This window comes from Acromyrmex echinatior, chromosome 13 (genome assembly GCF_024713525.1).
Source record: "Acromyrmex echinatior isolate Ae372 chromosome 13, ASM2471352v2, whole genome shotgun sequence".
Classification (NCBI taxonomy): Eukaryota; Metazoa; Arthropoda; class Insecta; order Hymenoptera; family Formicidae; genus Acromyrmex; species Acromyrmex echinatior.
Window position 1 is genome coordinate 5,945,138 of NC_141864.1, and position 22,470 is coordinate 5,967,607.

At 31.9% G+C, this 22,470-nt stretch overlaps 1 protein-coding gene across 6 annotated transcripts in view; it reads left to right on the forward strand.

Moving 5' to 3' along the window:
• The window catches only part of SERCA (ATPase sarcoplasmic/endoplasmic reticulum Ca2+ transporting SERCA), a 60,446-nt gene that overhangs the window by 388 nt on the left and 37,588 nt on the right, over positions 1 to 22,470 (forward strand). For 4 of the 6 annotated variants that reach the window (XM_087412892.1, XM_011064265.2, XM_011064268.2 and 1 more), the window contains exon 2: positions 12,508 to 12,702. In XM_087412892.1, coding sequence (XP_087269018.1) covers positions 12,585 to 12,702 — 118 coding nt within the window. In that variant the 5' untranslated portion in view covers positions 12,508 to 12,584. Of the gene's footprint in view, positions 1 to 3,720; positions 3,958 to 10,037; positions 10,880 to 12,507; positions 12,703 to 22,470 lie in introns of those variants that run through there. The other 2 variants (XM_011064266.2, XM_011064267.2) reach the window with 2 other exon arrangements.

The window sequence follows — 22,470 nt, forward strand, 5'->3', positions numbered from 1 at the left end:
GGGAGGATGGAACGTAAGTGTAGTGAGAAGCCAAGAAGGATTAGCCGTGGAGTATCATATTATTATCGTGATCGATTCTGATTATCGTGAATAACTTTCCCGATTTGTCAGCGAAGGGCTGCATTGGAGAACGCAGCTTTATGGTGAAAATTGCAAAATTTCGTGCGTCGATATCGCGAGATTCAGAAATTCGTAAACGCGGTAGTGATGGCTCTTCATTTATACTGGCGGTGGCTCGACTACTTTTAAATAGCTAGCCAGACGAGAGGTGTCTCTAGAGCGTTACTCCGCCTTGTAGTGATTCTCTACTGATATAGAATTCTATATTAATTGTGGATAGAATGTTTTCTTTTGTTGCAATATTCAAAGATTTAGAAACTGCGTGTTTTTACGAATAACTCTTAAAAACAGAATAATTCTTGTTATTTTATATTATAGAAAAAAATATATAAAATTCACATACCATAAAAAAAAATTGATTTATAAAGAAAAAAATATTTTTATTGAAATCGCGTTATTTTTATATTGCTGTTTGTGGATTTTACACACTTTTTTTACAATGCGAAATGGGGACACAATTTCTCTTAATTGACTTGAATAATATTAAATGAATAGCAAATGCAGAAGTCACTCTAGAGTATTAGTTTTCAAAGCAAGATATTTTATCAATGCGTGTGAAAATATATGAATTATTGGAACCAAAGGCATTGCAAATTTTTATATTGGACGCAGATATATTTTTCTTTGATTTTATCTTCATATAAAAATTGTCGCTCGAAGTTACATCACAAAATATTTTATAGAAAATTTTAGTGAATTTTTCATAAATATTGTACTTTGACCATAAGTATAAAATATCTTCAATTTATTTTTTATTGCGTTATCTTGGAAAAGACGGAAATAAAAGCCAAAGAAGAATTAACAAGAAATTAAATTTATAAAAATAAATATAAAATATAAATATTAAAATTATAAAAATAAATATTTTTCTTTCAATACAACTGTTTTTATTTTATTTTTTATTAGCCAGAAAACGTTTACATTAATTTGTGAGGGTGCTTTATATTTATGGCCCAAGGCTGTACGGCGCATTTGGAACATTTGGAAATAATGGAGCGAAGCTGAATTAGAAAATATACATGTTGTTATTTAAAGAAACATTATCAAAAAAAGATTATTTACAAGATATTATTAAAATTGATGTGATTTTATAATTACATAAACAAAAAAATTCTTATCGATATTGCCACGGGTATTACGTAATAAAAATTACATGAAACGGAACGGCACGAGCTGATTCTGTTACATGTGTGTTGTTTCACTGCGTGGCGATATAAGTACGGTTGCATAATAAATGTTTGCAAAGCGAAGTTCGCAGATTAAAAGCGTGTCGTCCCGCAGTAAATAAAATATTTTAACGCATCGCAACGCTCGCGCTAAAAGTTCGCGTATTCATAAAACGGCTCGGTATGCATTGAGAGTCAATAAAAATGTCGTAAAACCGCTTAATATTCTCGATCACGGGTGAAACCGCGTAAAACCCGCGGCTTTTCGACGAGTAGGTACGTAGCAGCGCGTATTATGCGACCTATAATAACTAGAGCCAAGAATTCGTTTTAGTTTTTGTAGGTCACCACCACATTCGCGCGCTCGAGTAAAACAATTTTCGCGAGCTGCGGAAATTATCTCGACCCGCGACGTCGTGGTAATTTGTGCAATCCTGAACTATAATTAAACATCGTTATAAAACACCGACCAGCGAATTGCGCGCTGAGGAAGGGATACTCAAATAAAAAAATTAAATCGGCATTTAATAAGAGATAACACGTGTCCACAACAAGTACACGTGCGTTCAGCTTACGATATATTAAGCTTATCAAATGTATTAGTAAATGGGCAATTGTAATGTTTTAAGCCCAGCAAAATTAACGCTTAATACTAAAACTTTAATGCAACACATAGACAGATATCTGTTTTTTTCTCTCGCATTTGAGAGCCTTACTTGAGAGAGTAATTTTTGGTTGCTTGTTACGCGCGACGCTATTTATAAAAATTTCAAAGGCATTCTGTTATCTTTGGCCCGCGGTTGAAATACGTAATGGATGATTTCATATCGTGTCGTAGGGAATGCGTTAATGCGTGCAGAGTCCGTAATAATCGGATATCGAAATGCATTTATGCGACCGCATTGCCATATGGTATCACGTCACAATAGCATAACATAGATATATAGACATTGCCATTAACATTACAAGAAATGATTTGTCGAGCGACTGAGTCAAGTCAATATTGCAGTTAGCTTCTTCATAAAGCAATTCATCATCATCACAAATCAGTCTTTTTATTTGAGGAACCACAAATTTATTTAGCTAATTTTGAGATAAAAAACGCAATGCATTAAAAGAGTTTTTAATTAATTTTACAAACGTTAATTTTATTAACTAATCGTAGTAACTGATCCGAATAATAAAAGATCAATTCTTGAAAAATATGATCGACCTTGTCTGCTGAATTTTAATATTCCCGAAGGACTTGTTTTGTTTTAAAAACGAATTCTGATTGAGCAAGATGATTGTTTACAAAGCAAATTATTTAATATGGCTGGGACAATCGCAATTTTTTACATAAACGAGAGAGGATATCGGTTTCCTTCGAGAGTGGATAATCCAACAAAGCGGATTACCTCATCCAGTGTACCTATGTGAAGCATTCGTCACGTATAACGACGACCTCTACTTGTTTGCCAACAAGTGCAGTACGTTTCTTATCCTTATGGCCCGTCCAACATGTTGCATCTCTCGTCTTCAAATAGATTTCACCAGTCCACTCACTCAAACCGTGACCACAGATTTGCTTCTCCCAGCTGCGCTTTTCGCGCTTTCTGTGCTTAAAATGGATCAAATGAATACTTATATCTCGGCAGAGAAACTGGCCCTTGTTATGTAAAGGGGTTCATAATTTATTTGATTGAAATTTCAGATAATCTTTTATCGTTATTCTGGTGTTGAAAAGATTGTTCTTCAGGCTTGAAAAGATTTTAATTATATTATACAAATATTACACATATATTTATTTCACGTTTTGGAGAGTTAATTTTATGTTGATATATTATGCACTTAAATTTTAGAACTGGATTCATGAATATCTTTATATTTTTTGTCGGTCTGAATAACTCATTATTTCAATAATTTTTGTAATTCAGAGTATTCACGCCTCGACATTTTTCATTAAAGCTTAAAGCAATCGTGAATAAAAAATTCGAGAAAGTTCGTGCATCCTGTGACTTATACAATTAGATAAAAGAATAATCCTATAATCGTACTCGGTCTCATACAACCTCGGCAAAGAAAGTAAAAGCAACTGTTGAATACTTAGTTTATAAAATAAATTCAAAAGAAGATAAGCTTTTTTGAGAAAAAATTCAATTTATAACAAATATGTAAAAAAGCTGAAACTTATATACGTTGTAATTAAGATATTTTACGTGTAAAGAAACGTTTTCAAAACATTATCACCTCTTAACAACCCATTCATATATATGGGGCGAGAATCGAAAAACCACCCCAAGACCACCCATAGTCCTTGGCGGGACGCGCGGTGGTGGAAGGGTAGGAAGCGATGCCGAAGATCGGGAGAGCGGCAGCTCTTCTGATCTCTGCCAAAATAATTAGGAAGCCGTCGTCGAAGACGTGCTAAAAACGTTCGCTCGAGCGCGCGCGATTTGGCCGGCTAGTCGCGTCCCGGGCGCTCGAGCGAGCTGGTCGTCCGGACAGTGTCCTCGGCAGAGAACAGTTCGCAGCAGAGTGTCGTGGTGCTGCAATACCGCGACCGGTCGCCGAGTCCGTGTCGTCCGTATCGTCCGTGTCCCGCGCGGCGGGTGTCTGCCCTTCGGCTCTCCGAAGCCGATCTGGCGTGAGATTGCGATCTGTCGAGAAGGGGATAGTCAGCGACGAGAGGGTTAGTTTTGTCATCCGCGATTTCTCAATCCTCAACCGCGACATTCGGGCTTTCAATTTGTAAAATAAAAAAAAAAAGCGAAGCTCCCTCCACCTCTATCCAGTTTGTTGTAACACTCTCTAATAACATTGAGTGCTTTTCATTTAGTGACACAAACGTCGTAATTCTATCTTTCTTTGCCTTTCATGAGTAACAAAGACAGAACGATATTTGTCAGTTTGTGTTACCAAACGGCAAGCATCCATGTAGTTGATGTAACAGTGATTAGTGAATAATCGAGTGAACTTGTCAAATTGATTGCACTGTAATTGTTCGATCGGAAAATACATGCACAAAAAGAGCGATTTTGCTGAAGTACGAGTTAGGTACAGATCTGAAAATAATTTTGTTGGACTATCAAAATAATTTTTAGATTTGTATCTAGCTAAATTTTTAGGTACTTTAGTAAAATGTTTCCATGTAACTTAAGTTTGTGAAAAATCGGAGGTCATTAAGATTTTTGCTGTTCATGTTCTATAATACAACATAGATGCGGTTTAAAGAGAAATTTAGTGAATGCTTAAAGCCTCAAATCTGTACTTAATTACGTTGAAGAGCGATTTAATTAAAATAACAAAAACAACATTAATCTGGGCTAATGAGAGTCAGCGTGAGAGGAGGTGCGCAATAAATTTTAACAAATAAATTTGTTACTCCATTTGATATGCTGATTCTTCTTTATTTAAATCTTTTAATTTTGAGAAATCATTGAACTCATTGAACGTTTCGATTTTCTTTCTTCTTCAGCAACATTCTTAATCCATATTAGATTTCGCGAGTGGACAAGATGATTTAATTAACTTTTAGTGCACTTAATGATTTTCGAGTCCTTTATTACATACGATGAGTTGTTTGTGTCCTGAGTTAATTTTAATCTCTTGTATGTACATATATAAACAAAAATTATTATTAATTCTTGCATATAGTTTAACATCTTTAAAAGGTATTTATAAAGTGGTGTATTTAAAAAAAAGGAAATCGTAGAAACATTATTTAGATACATACTTTTGTACTTAAAAGAAACAGATGTGCGAGACACGAATGACCCAATCGTGTGTACTAATAAAGAGTTAAAAACACTTGCGTCTTTAATTAAAAGACCCTAAAAAATTAATTCTATCTGTGGCAAAAAGCAAAAAAATTTACATTTCCAACGGTTGAGGGTTGAGTTTCTCGTCTCGATTACATTGCTTCGGATTTGTGCTAATTTAGAATGTGAATGAGAATCCTGTGGGAGATCGGTATGTGACGTGTTATTAATTGCTTATCAGCATTTTAGCGGAATTGTTTTACTCTGATAGTGTTTTCCAGCTTTCAGCGTGAGAAGTTGACGTGCGATGATTACGAGGCGTATCGTGAAAATCAGATACGACGTGTTTAATTAATCATTCGCACTTTGGCGGGCTCTTTGTTCTCGAGTGTTATCGTGACTTTGCAAGGTGGTGCAGGTGATCAATGTATACATGTATTGAATAGCTATGCAGAATCTTATGGGAACAATATATACGGTCTATCATTGACTTAACAAACGCTTCGATATTTAAGAGGCATGGGAATCATGCAAATTTCAATATGCGCGATTAAATATTTTTTTATGTCAATCGCATCGTGTTAATTTCAATTGACAGAAATATGTTCAATCGTACACAGAATTATACACAGAAAAAACGATTTTACTAAAATATCTAAAAATTTAACTAGTTACAGATCTGAAAATAATTTTGTTGAGTCATCAAAATAATTTTGTAGGCACCTCAAGCATGATGAGCAATGCTGCAAAAAGTTTTGATATTCTAACAATCAATTTGAACGTTCTATATAATTATTGTTGTGGTCTAAACAAAATTGTTTTCAGATCTGTATCTAGCTAAATTTTTAGATACTTTAGTAAATCTATTTTTCTGTGTAGGAAGATAGCGTGAGGCTTGCGGATAATTGTCTGTTCGTTAACAATTTTAACATGCGTATCATTGTTATTTCGGTGGCACAAACTTAATGCAAAATTACAGAAGATTATGAAAGATAGGTATACTACGATGTTTTAAGCTTTGGTAAAAAGGACTGCATCTAAAAAGAAAACTGTCGGAAAATTTGTCAGAAAAATTTATCGCATGTCAAAATTCGATAGACATACGACTTATGTTATAAATGCCTCCGTATAACGAGCAAACATCCCTGAGATTTTTTTGTGTCCAGAGTTCAAAGACAAAAATCCAAGGGATAATATAAAATACATCTAAACAAGGTTTAAAATATCCGGTAGCTTTTAGACGCATTTCAGACATCTCTTGGAACCACGCCAGCGAGATCTTTGGACGCTCTTCGTTCCGACCGTGCCGCCTCGAATTTGCGAATTAATAAGGGAAGTTAACGTTCAATAATTATGGGGTGATGAAGAGTTGGATAGAATCAGTCGCGAGAATTACAGGCGGGTGCATTTAGCCTCTAACGTGTGCTCATATAAATGTATCGTGGCAGACATAAATATTCATTGAAAAGGAATTTCGCAGAATGTAGTGAAAACGACCTTGAAAATAAAAACCGAGGAAGAGAAAATTCATTTTATTTTAATTGATAGATTTCTAATTCTAGAAAGATAGCGTGAAACGCGAAAAGAATGGTTTTGCTAAAGTGACTAAAAATTTAGAAAGATACAGATTTGAAAATAAGAGTTTTGTTGAACTATGAAAATAATTATTTAGGACTCACTAAAACTGATTGTTAGAATGTTAAAACTTTTTACAATATTGCTCCTCATGTTTTAAATTTTTACATAATTATTTTGATAGTCTAATAAAATTATTTTCAGATCTGTAGTTATTTCAATTTTTAGATAGTTCAGTAAATTATCGTTTCCTCTGTGTATGAATAACTATTTTGAAGCGCTTGTTAACAATTTTAACGAGCGTTACCATTAAATATGTTATCTCGTATGGAAAGAACGATTTGTTGAAATGTGTAAAAATTTAATTGGATACCGATCGGAAAATAATTTTGCTGGACCATCAAAATAATTATATAAATAATATAAATTTCAAGCATGAAAAGCAATGTTGCAAAAAGTTTCGACGTACATTCTGTCAGTTTAAGCTATATAATTATTATGATTATCCAACAAAATTATTTTCAGATCTAATTAAATTTTTGATATTTCAATAAAATCGTCCTTTCGATGTAAATTTCCATGGAAAATTAATGGAGAATTATCAGAGATTATGGGAAAACAGAATAGAGCCAAAGATCGTGTGTTGCTTAAGTTTGCAATTAATTCGAAAAATTATTTATAATCGTATTCTCGACTTTATTCTGACTATTTTAATCGACACCTTTGAACTTGACCCAGATTTTAGAATTGCATTGCGTTTAATTGCGTGTTTAAGCAAGAAAAGAAATTTGAAAGAAGGATTATCACAAATTTTTTATCTTAAAATTCCACTTTTGCCTAATTTCTAAACAAAATTTCATGATTTTCTTTTTAATGATTTTAACAATATTTTAAAATTTTTTGTATTTCTAATTTGAAAACTGTCGAATATTATGTTGAAAGAGCAATTTAACATAGTCATGTAAATCATTATTAATTTATTGCTGATTACTACTTAATTATATTGCTGATATTGCATTTAATTTTTAAGTTAGTAATATTTTAAAACTGACAAGAGTCTATTCATATTAAACTTCTTTAAAGCAAAATAATTTCTATTAATTTTGTAGAAAATTTCCTGATTTCTTCTGATTTCTCTGACCATTTACAATTTCATTGATATTTCTTTGATTTTCAGTTTTGTGGCAATCCTAAAAATTCAATTGAAGAGAATTATATCAAAGGGCTCATTCATACATTTCTTTTCTTGTTACGCGGGAGCTGTAATAGGAGTTATAAGTCTTAAGTCATAAGAAATTGACTAATCACAATCGAATGGGAGGTGAAACAATCGACTGTGACTGTCGATTTCTTACAACTTAAAATTTATGACTGCTATTGTAGATATGTACTTGTATTATCATTTTGTACTTCTGACGCAATTCATCATTCAAGCGAACGTTGCTTACCTCCGGACTTGTTTATGCCGCGTGGATATAAATAATAACTTCATCGTGTGTCACGTCGGTATTAATAATGTGGACCATTTGCTTGGAATTGTATTAACATTTCGTTTTTCGATGAAATGAGACATTCAAACCATTCATCTCGTTGCGAAATAAAAAATCAGCTAGATCGCGTCACACTATACGTAAGAAATTCGAAATAGATTTTAAAAAAAAAGAAAAGAAAAAAAGAACTAATGCGAAAAAATGAATTTTCAGAAACTTCAGATCCGTTCGCATTGTTTGCACTTTTTGCACTCAGATTCTTCATTTTCTTCCTTTTCTTCTTTTTCATATCGAATACACATTTATCTTGTTTTTAAGTGCAAAAGTTTTTGAGGATTTCAAACAATGCGAATAAATCTTTCGTTCATCATGACTCTTACAGAAATCTAATTTAATACTGACAAATTTAATACTGAAATTTAATTATTTTGAGTATTAAAAGCACTGTCGTTTAATGCTTTTAATAATACTCAAAATAATAATTAATTATTACTTTCCAATATTAAATTTCTATAAGGAAAAATAACGATCTTTCACGTTTTTTACGAAGAATCGCGCTTCGCGAAACGGAATTTCGGCGAACGAGTTAAGAATGTATTGTACACATTTTTTTTAACAAAATGGAATAAATTTTCCTATATTGTATTAGAAAATAACACAAAAAGTTTTGCCCATAATTTAGAACCACAATAAAAAATTATTTCAAAAGAAGTAGATGTTTTTCAAAAAAATTAAGATAAAATAATAAAGCATTATTTAAACTATAAAATGGTATTATTAAATATAAGTATTGAATATCTCATTGAACTATTTCATATGACCCTTAAATATATTATTCTTAAATATAATATTAATCTTATTGAATTGTTTCATACGACATTTATTTTTATGTGAAAAGTACAAATTTTCAATTTTAAGATGAATTTTCATAGTTTATTCTTTTAAAACATATTTGAGTAATAATAAGATAATTGAGTAATCTTAAGGTATTAATATGACTCTCTGATTGGCTCATGACATCTTAAGACTGTAATTAAGACAATTTCAAATATAAAAATTGACTATGAATATCTATCCTGGTGAAAAAAATTTGTTAGAGTTTGTCTGAAAAATATAAAAAATGACAAATTCTAATAAATTTAGATATTATTACCGAAATTTGATGGAAAGTATCTCATTTTACCTACAATTGTCCGAAATTGTACATTTCGACATTTTTCGGAAACATTTAAGATAATTTCACATTTGAACAAATTTTTCCACCAAGGTAGTCATTTTTTCAAACGATTATACTCCAAGCCATCGATTGTATATCTTAAAATGAGACAAAAATGACAAAAATGATAAAAATGAGCAAATTCACCAGACATTGATCAATGAAATTACGAATATTCCAGTAAATTCGCTCACTTTTACAATTTTCATCTTGTTTAAAGATTTATCTTCGACTTCTTGATACATCCTTAAGAATTTATTAGGGCAAGATTGTCCTCGGTCAACAATCGTACAGTCGGCAGCCCATCGCTCGTCGACGTCGCGGTTACGTAATGGGAAACACACCGCGGACGGTCCCGTCACCGGACGGGCGTCTTAAAATACGCGCCAAGGAAATAGCCTAGCAGAAGTCTGAAAATAGCCGCGCATCGCGTCACGCGTCGCTCAGCCAATGGCGTCGCTCCACATGCTCGCTATCCGCGAGACGCGTGTCGTCGCTGGTCGTCACAGATGGGCGTCGCGACGCCGTTCATCGGGACGTTGCGCTCGCGAGCGTACTCATCGCGATGCCGGACGTTTCGGAAATGACCGCGGGTTCATCTCGATGACCGTTTGATCGTCAACGATCTATCACGGTAAACTCGCGCGGGAAACGCGATCCATCGCGGCGCGCGATGGCGCGCCTGTCGCTGACGGAGCGCGCCGCTAGGCGGCGCTGACACTCGCACGATGATTCGCCTGATTCGCGGTGTCAGTCTCGCGGAAGCGGAGGTCAGGTTGGCAAGTTGTTCGCGCTGGTCACATTGTCCGGGGAAAATGACGTGCGTCCCGTGCATCCGCGCCTCGTGATAGCTCGCGCGTGCAACGATTCGCAAGTAGAAACGGCATCAGCAGCAAGTAGCCAGCGTTAGTAGCAGCCAGTAGCAGCAACGGCAACGTTCCTTCAGTACCTTGCCTCGTCACACGTTTTTCCTCCTTTTCCTCCCTTGGTTGCCTGCGCGCGCGCGAGATAGTGACACGAATCGCGCGTTTTACTCCGAGAGTGGAACGTGAAGTTCGTCGCAAAGTTTCGTCGTGGATAAGTACGCGTGTCGCCACCGCGACCACCATCGTTGCGCGGCTAACCTAAATATTCGGCGGCCGTAACAGAATTTTTTCTCTCTCTCCCATTTTTTTTCTATCCTCGTCTCTCCTTTCATCGCTCTTCTCTTTCTCTCTCTATCCCCTCCCGCCGCCTGGTTTCTCTCTTTCTCTCTCTTTCTCTTTCTCCGTCTCTCGCTCTCCGTTGACACGTCGTCATCAACGGGCAAGTCGTGCCCGTCGCACGTCAACGCGAGTCACGAACCTCGGCGAGGATATACCGTATAGTTCGAGTGCGAGTGCATGTCGCGCGGACACGTCGCGCTCCGAGCAGTGAGTCGAAACCGCGGTGGAGTGCGCGCCGCGCTTCCTCCGTCGTCCTCGTCGCCGTCGTCGCCGTCGGCCCGTCACGCGGACCTACCGTTGCGTTTCGTAATTTTGCACGGAGGCGGAACACCGTGGGACAGTCCGCTGCGTCTCGACAACACCTCCGGTAGTTGAAGTTCATTTTACTTCTCTTTTCTCTCTCTCTCGCTCTCTCTCACTCTCGCTCTCGCTCTCGTTCTTGCTTTTTCCGCGTCCGTTTCTGTAATTTGTAACTTACGTGGTACTCTTGGATGAATTTATGTGGCGAGCTCCCAGCGGATTCTCCAATCACAAAGTGTTGCATTTTTAGTAGGTTTTTTGTTGGGACACGTCATAAATTGGCTTCTATAAGCCTCTTTTTCCTTTAGAAAATTTCCTTTCAGTTTAGTATAGTGTGATTGCAAGTATATTCTAGAAAAAAATATCGTGGAATATTCAGGAATTTTCTATCTCTTGAACTGAAAATTGTGTATAAATTAAGAGGAGTACAATTTCTTGATTTATGTTAAATATAATTTATTTTTTGAATTGTTTTATTAGGGTTTTATATATATATATATGTGTATGTTTATAAAAATTGTTGAAAAATTGAAATGTAAGAATTAGACATTTTTTTATCTGTGACATATGTGACGTTTAAGAGATAACTGGATAATTAAAGAATGTGTCTTACACGAAAATATAACTTTAAAATTAACTTAAAATTAACTTGAAATTCAAGTCTTTACATTTGCATGTATTTAAGGTCAAATTTCATCATTAATAATGCCATAAAAAATGTTACATTTATTAATAATTATAGATGCAATTGTTAATAAAAAAATTCAGTATAGAATTCTAACATCTAAAAAAAGGATTTAATTCTGTGGATATTCTGAAAAGAGATTATTTTCTTAATTTTTTTTTATCTCGTGACTTAGCATTTTGAGAATAAATGAAGACAATATTGTATGTTTGAAACATTTTGCCCTTAATGTGTATTACATATAATACATGATATATATATAATGTAACGATAAAGTAATAAATTATATAATATGATGATACAATGAATGCAAAAGTATTCCTACAGGGAAAATTTATATAACAAGACATTAGTAACATTAATTAGCAATTTTTTACGCTGAGTACGTTCTGTCTTAATATAGACAAAAGAACTTCGCGTATTTTCGATCTTAGAATTTCAATTTCTTTACTGTACGAATATTTTTTGTGCGTCCAAATAATATAAATTTTCATTTTCATGTGTTTTTAAAATAATATACATTAATTAACACACATGTTTTTAGGAAAAATAATGAGAAAAATTTTGAGAATAATTAAACAGCCCTATTCTATTTTTTGTTAAAAAATTGCTAATTAGTGTTTATTTTTTAAAAATATATAAGATTTTTTTAAAGATATCTCCCATCTATCAATAATTTTTGCACTCATTGTATATAATATGTAATATCAATTCGATTGAATAAATCTGAATAAGGATTAAATAATTTTAAAAAAATTAAGGCGTTTAGAATAATTCTTTTGATAACATTTATTTAATTTTTCAATTATTTCATTCAGAACGGATGACCTACTATTCATATAACCTTGCTGATATTTGTATAATTTGTGCTGCTTTTTTTTACTTGCGCTTAATTTATTTACGTCGAAGAAATTCTCTGATGATCTTCTGTTCTGTTATTCTCTTTATTATTTTTGGTACGTGTAACGTAACGAACATTTTGTGTAACAAATAACTCTGTTTACTTTCAGAAATTGTTAGTGTGAATGAACGTACACGATCATCACTGAAAGGATAACATTGGTGAAGCATCTACGAAGCAATAACCATGGAGGACGGCCATTGTAAAACTGTGGAAGAAGTGATAAATTATTTCAACGTCGATCCCGACCAGGGACTAAGTCCCGATCAAGTCAAAAGGAATCAGGAGAAGTATGGTCTCAACGGTAAGTAATCTTTCTTTTTCATATATTTAAATTTTGGAGCTCTTGATAAATTGTTCGTTTATTTAACCGTCAACTAGACGATCTGCTTCAAAAGGCACATACAATTTTCTTAATGTTACATAAATTAACATAGTAAAATATTCATAAATTATTCGCGTTTAAATTAGGAATTAGGTCGATTAGTAAAATAAAATTAAACAGTGAAAGGTAGTCTTGCATTTTTATTATTCACTCTATCTTGTGAAAACTCTTTAATATACATTACGTATGAAAGGTGAATATTCAATGCATTTTAGAACTATTGCCATTCATTTCAAGTTTCCTTATCTGCGCTGAATTGGCCACTTTTTTTAAACTCTTCTACAATTAAATTCTAAAATAACTTTTCGTCATTTAGTGTATTTGAAACTTATACGAACATGAAGCTTGTATTGTCAATTGACGATGCGGTTTTTCGCGTTTTTATTCAAGAAAGAAGAAATCTTGTCCTCAGAATACTTGAGGAATAGAGAGGATGGTCACTGCCAATGGTGGCTGCGGGATGTTCTGTAGATATTAGCGCGTTATTACGCATAATTCGCGCGGCACGGAAGCGATATTGTGGCACTCGTGGAAATAATGCGCGTCCATTCGCCGTGGTGTGAGGAGCAAAAATGCCCTTATCAGTCTGATATGTCGCGATCGACCGTGTGAGTGCCACGCGTGTTACTTGTCCCCACCATCGGGAGCTACCACCGTCAGCTGTTGTCGCCTTCTCGTACACGTGTTTAGAACTGTAGTTTTCTCCGAACGATGATTACGCATGTGTCGTTTGATTCCGATTGTAGTTTTCCCTCTGTCTCGCCATTTCTACACGGAAAGAATGGTTTTATTGAAGTATCTAAAAAATTAGCTTGATACAGAATACTGAATACATACTGAAAATAATTTTATTGGGTCATCAAAGTAATTATGTAGGTTGCTCAAACTGGTTGCTTGAATTAAAAACTTGTTGCAACAATTATTGTCATGCTTGAGATTCCTACACTTTAAAAATTATCGTGTGGATTTAATGGCATAGGTTGATGTAAATATCAAGGACTATAACAAAACTGGAAATCAGAGAAATCAGAGAATTGTTAGGGAAATAAAAAATTAAGAGAAATCAGAAAAGAGTCAGAAAATTTTACAAAATTTTCTGGAAAATTAAAATTCTTGACTTCAAAGAAGTTTAATACGTCATGTATATAATTTTAGAATATTACCAATTTAACAATTAAAAATATAAGCAATGTTTTTAACAACATTAATAGTAATTTACATTACTATATTAAATTGATCTCTTTTAACAAAATATTTAACATTTTCCAAATCAGGAAAATATTTAAAAAATTTAAAATATTATTAATAGTAAAAAAAGTCATGACATTTTGTTTGAAAATCAAGGAAAAGTTATGAAATTTTAAAATGAATTTGTGACAATCTTATATAAATTCACATCATGTTATTTATATTAACGAGATATTTTATATCAACACAGAATTACATAAAGAATTATATAGATACAGCATGATTTTAAATTTACATCGATATTTTTTAGAGTAATTATTTTAATGTGATTCAATAAAGTTATTTTCTATCTAGCTAAATTTTTAGATACTAGCAAAATTGTTGTTTGTACATATATCTGAAACGTAGACTGCGTTTGTATAAAGTATTCCTTTGTGCGCATAATGTACATAAAAATGGAAATGAGCAATTGACGTTATTCAGAATTACCTTCAGTCAGCATCTCAGATAGTAATTTATCGAAATGTTTCCTCTATCACTGTCATGTGTTTGTCAAGAGATTTTGCCTACATTTAATTTTCGCTAAATTGAATTACCATTTATCAGAATGGTATATAATTATTTGTATGTGAGTCTGATTTCCACTTCATTTTGAAGAGGCTGCTTATGACGCGGATATCGATGATTTATAATATAATATACTAATCGAGTTTAAATCATTGGCATTCCAATTTCCGTCGCAGACAAACCGCTTAATCGAATCGCACGTATGTATTTCGGGAAATGCTTCGAATTATGCTGACGTCAAGATTCAATCGCGCTTGAGAAATAATAATTCCTTTGTGATAGCGTCAGAACTTAATCCTTCCCGATAACGCGCAATTATTGTGGTTAATTAACACGTCAGTCAACGGCCATGACAAGTATATTGTGATAAAAGACTTATTATTTTAATAAACTTATCACTATAAACATATAATTTTTGATGACCTAAAAGTTAAAGTAAAAACTTATTAAAATGATCAGTATAGATTACGTCAACAATATTTGTAAAAATTTCATGTGTGATAAAGATTATAGGAAATACAATATTATATAGATAGATTTAAAAAACTACAAGAGATTGCATCAAATATAAAAATAAATTTTTACTTTTTTTTTCTCACATTAACATATAACATGTGTTATATAATGTGAAAGTAAAAAATAAATGCAAAATTTTATGACAGAAATCACTTTATAATCACTCATGCTTTATAATAAGCTTTATACAGAACTCAATTTTATATTTTATTTCGCATGTTAAAATATAAATTATAAATCTACATGTGATTACATGTAAATAGGATATTTATTATTTTAGCTTCTATGCCAAAAAGCTATTTATTTATAATTTCTTGAATAGAAGATATAATTTATATCTATTATTTCTTCTCTTGATCTTATATATTTATCTATATCATTATCTATGATTGATAACTAATTAAAATTCGATAGCTAAATATTATTTAAACCTATATTTTTTTATCTTTTGTATCCTAAGTTTCATGATCTTTCTAATCAAATACCTCATATTATTTTACATTTTTACATTTATCTGATTATTGCACAATTTTTACGCAAAATTCTAGTATTTTTCTTTATTTTTGTATTCTTCTCTACCTCTCTTACTAATTAATTGTTCTATACAATGCTTGAATCTTTATGTCTGTCCTTTTCTTCAAGCCCCCATTTCTCTCTTTCCACAATTTCCTTAGAAGATTGCCTTTCATAGTATCTAAATCTTCATTCCATGACTTACTCCATATTTCCTCCTTATTCTCATCTAATTCTACAAACCAGCTTCTCATCTTATGACATTCCTCTACATAATGCTCCGTATACGCGACTATATCTGTGATATTCTGATTTATTTTTCCGCAGAACATGACGTGCTGCAGAGAATATTTTTGACCGAATACCAATAAATTCGAATTAAATTAGGAATTGAAGTGACATAGTTTGATTGAACGAAATATCGACACATACCATTGCATTTTTCGCTTTGTAATTTTTGTCGATTTAAAACAAAGATTGCAAATCCTCTTCGGTGAACGCGTGGAGAAAGGAAGAGCGCGTGTCACGAATGGTTTATTTTCGCATAACCCGTTTGCTGGTTAGCGCTCGTTGAAATGTCGGATGTTTGCCTCTCGGAGATTAAGCGTCGAGAATTTGCCAAGATGAATTATCGATTGTCTTACGCTATATGATTGTTCTCAAAGATTTCCGTGTGAAAAATGAGTCCTGAGAACTTATTATTGTACTTATTTTGAATCGCTTATATATTATATTAATCTTTAAGTTGATAAACAGGATGACATAGCATCCCAGGTATATTGAGAGAAAAATTTTTAGTACCTATTTGTGACTATAATTATGATTATTACTGTTACAATATTAGTAATAATAACTGTATGTGTAGTCCTGTTAATAAATATATATTTTATATATATATATATATATTATTAAAAATATATACATCCTATAATTTAACTATAACTCCATAATTATTTTTGGGCCAATCTTACTTCCAAAAATGACTATAAATTATGTTTAAATTATAAGAATTATGATCATTTTTATAGAATAGTAGCTATAATTATAATAATTTTGTTTTTATTGCGAACTGTATATTTGTTGATAAAACCGTATATATATTTATTATTATTAACATTTTAGTAGCTGTAACTATAATTATAGTAATATGTAATTATAGCCACAAGTATTAAAAATTTTTCTCTGTGAGTGTTAATTTTCTTTAAAATATTATTTTGGAAAAGAAAAATAAAAAATATTATCCAGAAATCTTAGACTAGTATTAATATTACATAATTCATTCTGGTTCAACTCCGTCTTAAATAATGTCTGCAGATGTTAATTCATTATTTTTTTGACATCTTAAGACTGTACTTAAGATGATCTTAAGTATAAGATTAAAGTATAAGAATCGACTATAAATACTGATTTCTTAAATTTAGATATGTAACTAATCTAAATTTAATTATAATATAAATATCTATAAAAAATATAACTATAAAATTTTTTTAGGCATTTTGAGCACTTCAGCTACCAATTTGCATATTTTTAAATCTCTTATTTAAAGGTTAATAGAAGTGAAATAAATATTAAACATGACTTTCTGGATTTCAATCTTGTTTTACAAGATCACTTTTGCCAAGTAAATTGCAAGATCGGAAAAGAAAAGAAATATGACAAAGAAACAAGTGACAAAGTTATTCCGTGTTGCCGAGAGTTGTTTATTAGTTCTAGCGTTCGTGATGTGTCGATTGAATTCATCGTCTTGCAGAAGAAGTGCATAATCGCACACAAATGCACCACATTGCCGCCCGGGGATTTTGAGATTATTCGCGTGTATATACGTAGTAAACATTATGCGGAGATTATGACGGAGCTACAAAATAGGCGAGTGCGTTGCAAAGTATCGTCTTTCATTTACGAAAATAAAATATAGTGAGCAACAAGTTCGCCTGCGGAGTCGAATCTTATAGTTAGATGTTATCTAGCATGTCCCATCGCTATTTTGACGCTTCTCTAAAGTTCTTCGAATTCGCGCGACGTGATATAATTGTTTTAAATAACACCTGATGCTTTGTCATCCGTAACACTCTTCTCCGTACTTGTGAATTTTTTTGGACTGAAATTTGAATCAGTAACATGGTTCGTTTAAATTGTAAATTTTTAGGAACGTGAAATAGTTTGTTTTACAATTTTATTGGAGTAACTTGAGCTGATTGAAGAGTTCGATGAAAATTTAACTCTTCACAGATTTTTAGAGAATTTGCAGAAACCGTTGTTTCGATTCTTCTCACAATATAATTTTTAGAATTTTACTAGACACGAATAACAGCCTCGTTCGAATATGGAATTTTTCCACTCATGTATGTTTAATCTTATCAATCGATTTCATTTAATATCTATTATTTATTTACATTGTCAAAAAAAAACGATCTTTCTATTTTCTGAAATCTTTGAAATGGAATCTAATTTTAAAGAATGATAGTTGAATGTTGGAAAAGAATTGCTTAATTGTTAATTTTTAAAAGAGTGAGATTTCACTTCTTACAGTTATAGAATCTATTCCATTTCAATTTTAGAAAGTATAAATATTAATTATTACGATAATTATTATCAAGTCTCGGTGGTCTCGGTGAAATAGGAAGTCCGAAATTCGGAAATTCCGAGTTTGACTATCGGCTGAGATAATATTTAATAAATTATTTTATAATTTTGAAAATGTTTATTAGCACAAAATTACGAGTAGCTTTTATGATGATTATTTGCATTAATGATATTAAACTGAAAACACAATAAACAGTAATAATATTAATGTTAAATTGTTTGTAAATTGAATTTGCGATATTACTGTTCTGGCTTTGGTTTAGAACTGCGTTTCAAGACCGACAAATAATCGGCGCACAGTTTGCTTGAATTGGAAATTGTACAAATTCACAAGAGATATTATTAGCCATGAAGAACTGTCTTGATCGAATATAGCATTTTTTATTTATATGCGTTTAATTTTTAAAATATTAAAGTCCAGGAAAAAATCCAATAGTTTTATTAACGACACATTCCGCGATATATTAATCATACTGAATAGACTGTAATAACGGCTATAATCATTGTATTTTATTCTCGCGGGAATACAGAAATATTATTCGATAATCGAATAATGACGATTATTTACTTGTAATTGACTCGTTTTTATGCGTAGTAACGTAATTGTTTGAATCTGTGTATGCATGTTTGTAAAAAATGCATATTCTACAAAATAAAATTTATTCCTTCCGAAATAGAAATGGCCATTAGAAAAATTGTGTTATCCTATTACATAAATGTCGTCATTCATTTTTGATAAAAATCGCTATGAAGTCTCATGAGCGTTATTATTAAGTCTCACGAGCTCTTAGTTTCGATCGAATAATCGATATAATGTACTATACAGCATATTTGTTATGTATGAAATATTAAATAACAGAATAGTGTCTCTATGTACAGCGTAAGTAAATTAAATATTGATACATTTCTGTACCGAATATTTCGCGCTTCAAACGACCTTAGGTTTAATCTTGAAAATTAGCTAGTCGAGACGGAGGGCAATAGACGCCCGTAACGTTTTAAGGTTCAGATCGATTCAGTATTACGACCATGCTACTGTTGCGAGTGAATTTGATGGATAGCATAACTCAATTGCACGCGACCGAGCATTGCGTTTGGCAGGCTACATATAGTCTGATAGCTATATAACCTAATTGTATCACGCTAATTGTTTCAAAAAGAACAAAAATCTTAATCTCTTTAAGATAAACTTGATTCGTGAGCGAAGTTGATTTTCTCTTGATTGGGAAAATTTGAAAGCACTGATTTAGTGCAGTGTTTGAAAAATTTACGCGCGAGAACGATCAAGCAAAAGGTTTTGTTATATTATATTTGATTATTATTATATAGTCTTGTGTGTCTAAGACTGGTTAATTTCTATTTACCGTTACATTGGAAATACGTTACATTAAACATTTTTGAACAGTATCCAGTAGATAGAAGAGCTCTCTTCCTCTGCGAATTTTTCTACCTGCTTGTCCAAAAAGTTTTGATGTAATAATTCTTAAAAGTTTATCCTGTGTCATGGTTCTCAAACAAAACATAAAAATATAACATTTTTTAACAAGCAAATAGAAGTCTCTTAGAGAAAGAGCTTTTCTATCTGCTCGTTCAACAATTTTTGATATAATAATTCTTACATAAAAGTTTATTTAGTCATCGTCTTTGTATCTTAACGTCTCAAATTGCATCTTTAAAAATACAAAAATAAAACTGTTGAACAAGCAGGCAGAAGAATTTTTCTCCTACGACGTAAAAGAATAAATACCTATGCCAAACATCAGACATTTTATTTTTGAATAAACTCCTGTTTATTAAAAAAAAGTTTTTATTAAAAATTATTGTAGCGAAAATTTTTAAACAAGTTTGTAGGGAAACAGCCTTTCTTGTTCGTTGAAAAATGTTACGGTTCTTAAATAGAAGATTACAATCTTATTAAACTATATATCAAGAGAAGGTGGCTTAATTCTACTGTTAATTTAAATTTAAATGAAGGAATGGAAACGTTAATTAATTCGTAAAAGTGAAAGATAAAATTAGGGCGATAGAACTTCGCAGACGAAAAAATCGTGATAATTTCGTTTATGATATTTGAATTTATATCCAGATATTAAATGAACTTTATATTGCTTATTTTCATATAATTTTACAGAAAAAATTAGAAATTAAATCGAAAAGTATAATTAATCAAAGATTTTGACATTGTATGGAAGGAGCTGTGGACATTTGTCTCAAGATAGTGCTATCTTTTATAAACTTTTGTTATGATTTTCATTGGATAAGTATAACAAACGCAGGCAGACTTTGCACGCGTTATGATAAACGGGTATCGTTACGTAACACAGATGAAACTGTTCTATCTAAATTGTAATGAATGTTTCATTTGTAAACGATGTCTCTCTCATTTTCCAATATTATTATTTGCATTCAGAGAATTTTGTATTATTTTATAATATTTTAATATAAAACAATAAATATGATTTATTGTTCATAAACTCAATAAATGTTAATATAAAAATATGTTTTAAATATATTTATATTTATGAGAAAAACAAAATCTGTTTGTTCGTGAATTTTTTTTTTTTTTTAATATTACTTTTCTAATAATTTTCGTAAAAATAATTTAACATCATCGAACAATAAGGAGGAAAAAATTTCCTTCAAGAAAAAAAGGAATTTAAAAATGTGATAGTGCTCTGTTATCTAAATTAAATTATTTATCTGCAGAAATACACTTCATGATATTGATAATCTTCCACTTTAAGATAATTACAGTGCAGATTTTCATTTAAACTCAATTAACGTGACCTTAATTGACAATTAATATATTGTTACAAAATGTTTTTTAAACTGTAATTAGTTTTCGATTTTTAGAACGTATCGTTTGTTTCTATGCGTGTGCTTTTTCTCGTATCTCTTACGGATAATCATGGAAAATTTTATTTTCAGAAGTACGGCTATGAATCAGTTCAGAACTGATTAACTCATTAAACTGATAAACGTTTATTCCAGGATTTCCATTGTTTAATGTATTCTTTTATTTTTGAATGCTAAAATGATTATCAGTGCAACATAAATCAGTCTTGGAACAATTTGTCGTGAGAAAGATTCCTTTTTAAGTCGATCTAATCGTTCTAGAAAATTATTGCTATCTGAATAAATACTACGCACAATTGACGTCCGTTGAGCATCTTAAGAGATTCATGTCGATGACGTCAATCGGTATCGAGATTCCTACGTTTTGTATTTTCTCAGGAAAAGCGTACAAACGAACGTTAGGATCGTATATTCGATATATGAACGTTATCGTTGAACGTATGTACGTGCTGTATCGCGACTGCTCGTGTTTGCACCCGTTCAAAGGTAAACAAATTGTAATAGTTACACAGAGCGATCTCGCTAACTCGCTTTTATCAAGATGCGACCGAAGAGAATTTCTCGACGAATAATCGCGTGGTAGACCGCACGCTACAACGATAAAATGTCGTCGCCCACATAAATTTGCATTACATCAGTTAGGGGAAAAACTCCCTGACTTCTCAAGACTATATCTATGCCCAAGACCGAGAACTCGTAATGCACTATGCATTCGTTTGTACCGTGCAATAAATATCAAAGGTAAATCCCTGCCGGGCAAGAATTTCATTTTCATTTACATACGGAAAGAATGATTTTGTTGAAGTATTCAAAAATTTATCTGAAAATAATTTCATCAAAAAATTTCAACATTCTAATAATCGGTTTGAGTGTCCTACCTAAAAATTTTGATGATCTAATAAAATTATTTTCAGATTTGTACCTTGCTAAATTTTTGGCTTATACTTCAGCAAAATCATTCTCTACTTGTACTAATTTCCACTAAATATTAGTGAATTTAAAAATCATATTTTTGCATCGACTTCTTCCGTATTCAACGTACATTTTTTATACCTTCAATTTTCAAATCTTAATTATTAGTAAATACTCATGATGAGTTATTCGTATTCTGCGCACTTCTTTTATTTCTGCGTTTAAATACTTTGTCGCTTACAACGCTTTATTCGTAATAATATAACGTAGGCATTATTTGTACTTGTAATATTTAATATTTGATAAACAAGGATGAAATGATGCTTAAAGCACTTTGAAAGCTAGCCTTTGAAATACTAAAAGTACTTAGCTAAATAATTTCCATTCTTTCCTCTTTTTTGATACATAACCTTAGAAATACTTTTTGAAGATGTTAAAATGTATGTAAGAATCATTTAGAACCGGAAAAAGTATCATGTACCTTAAGATTTAATTATCTATCACCGGATTTCTTTTCTTAAAATGCAATTCATAATACAAGTTTCCACATAT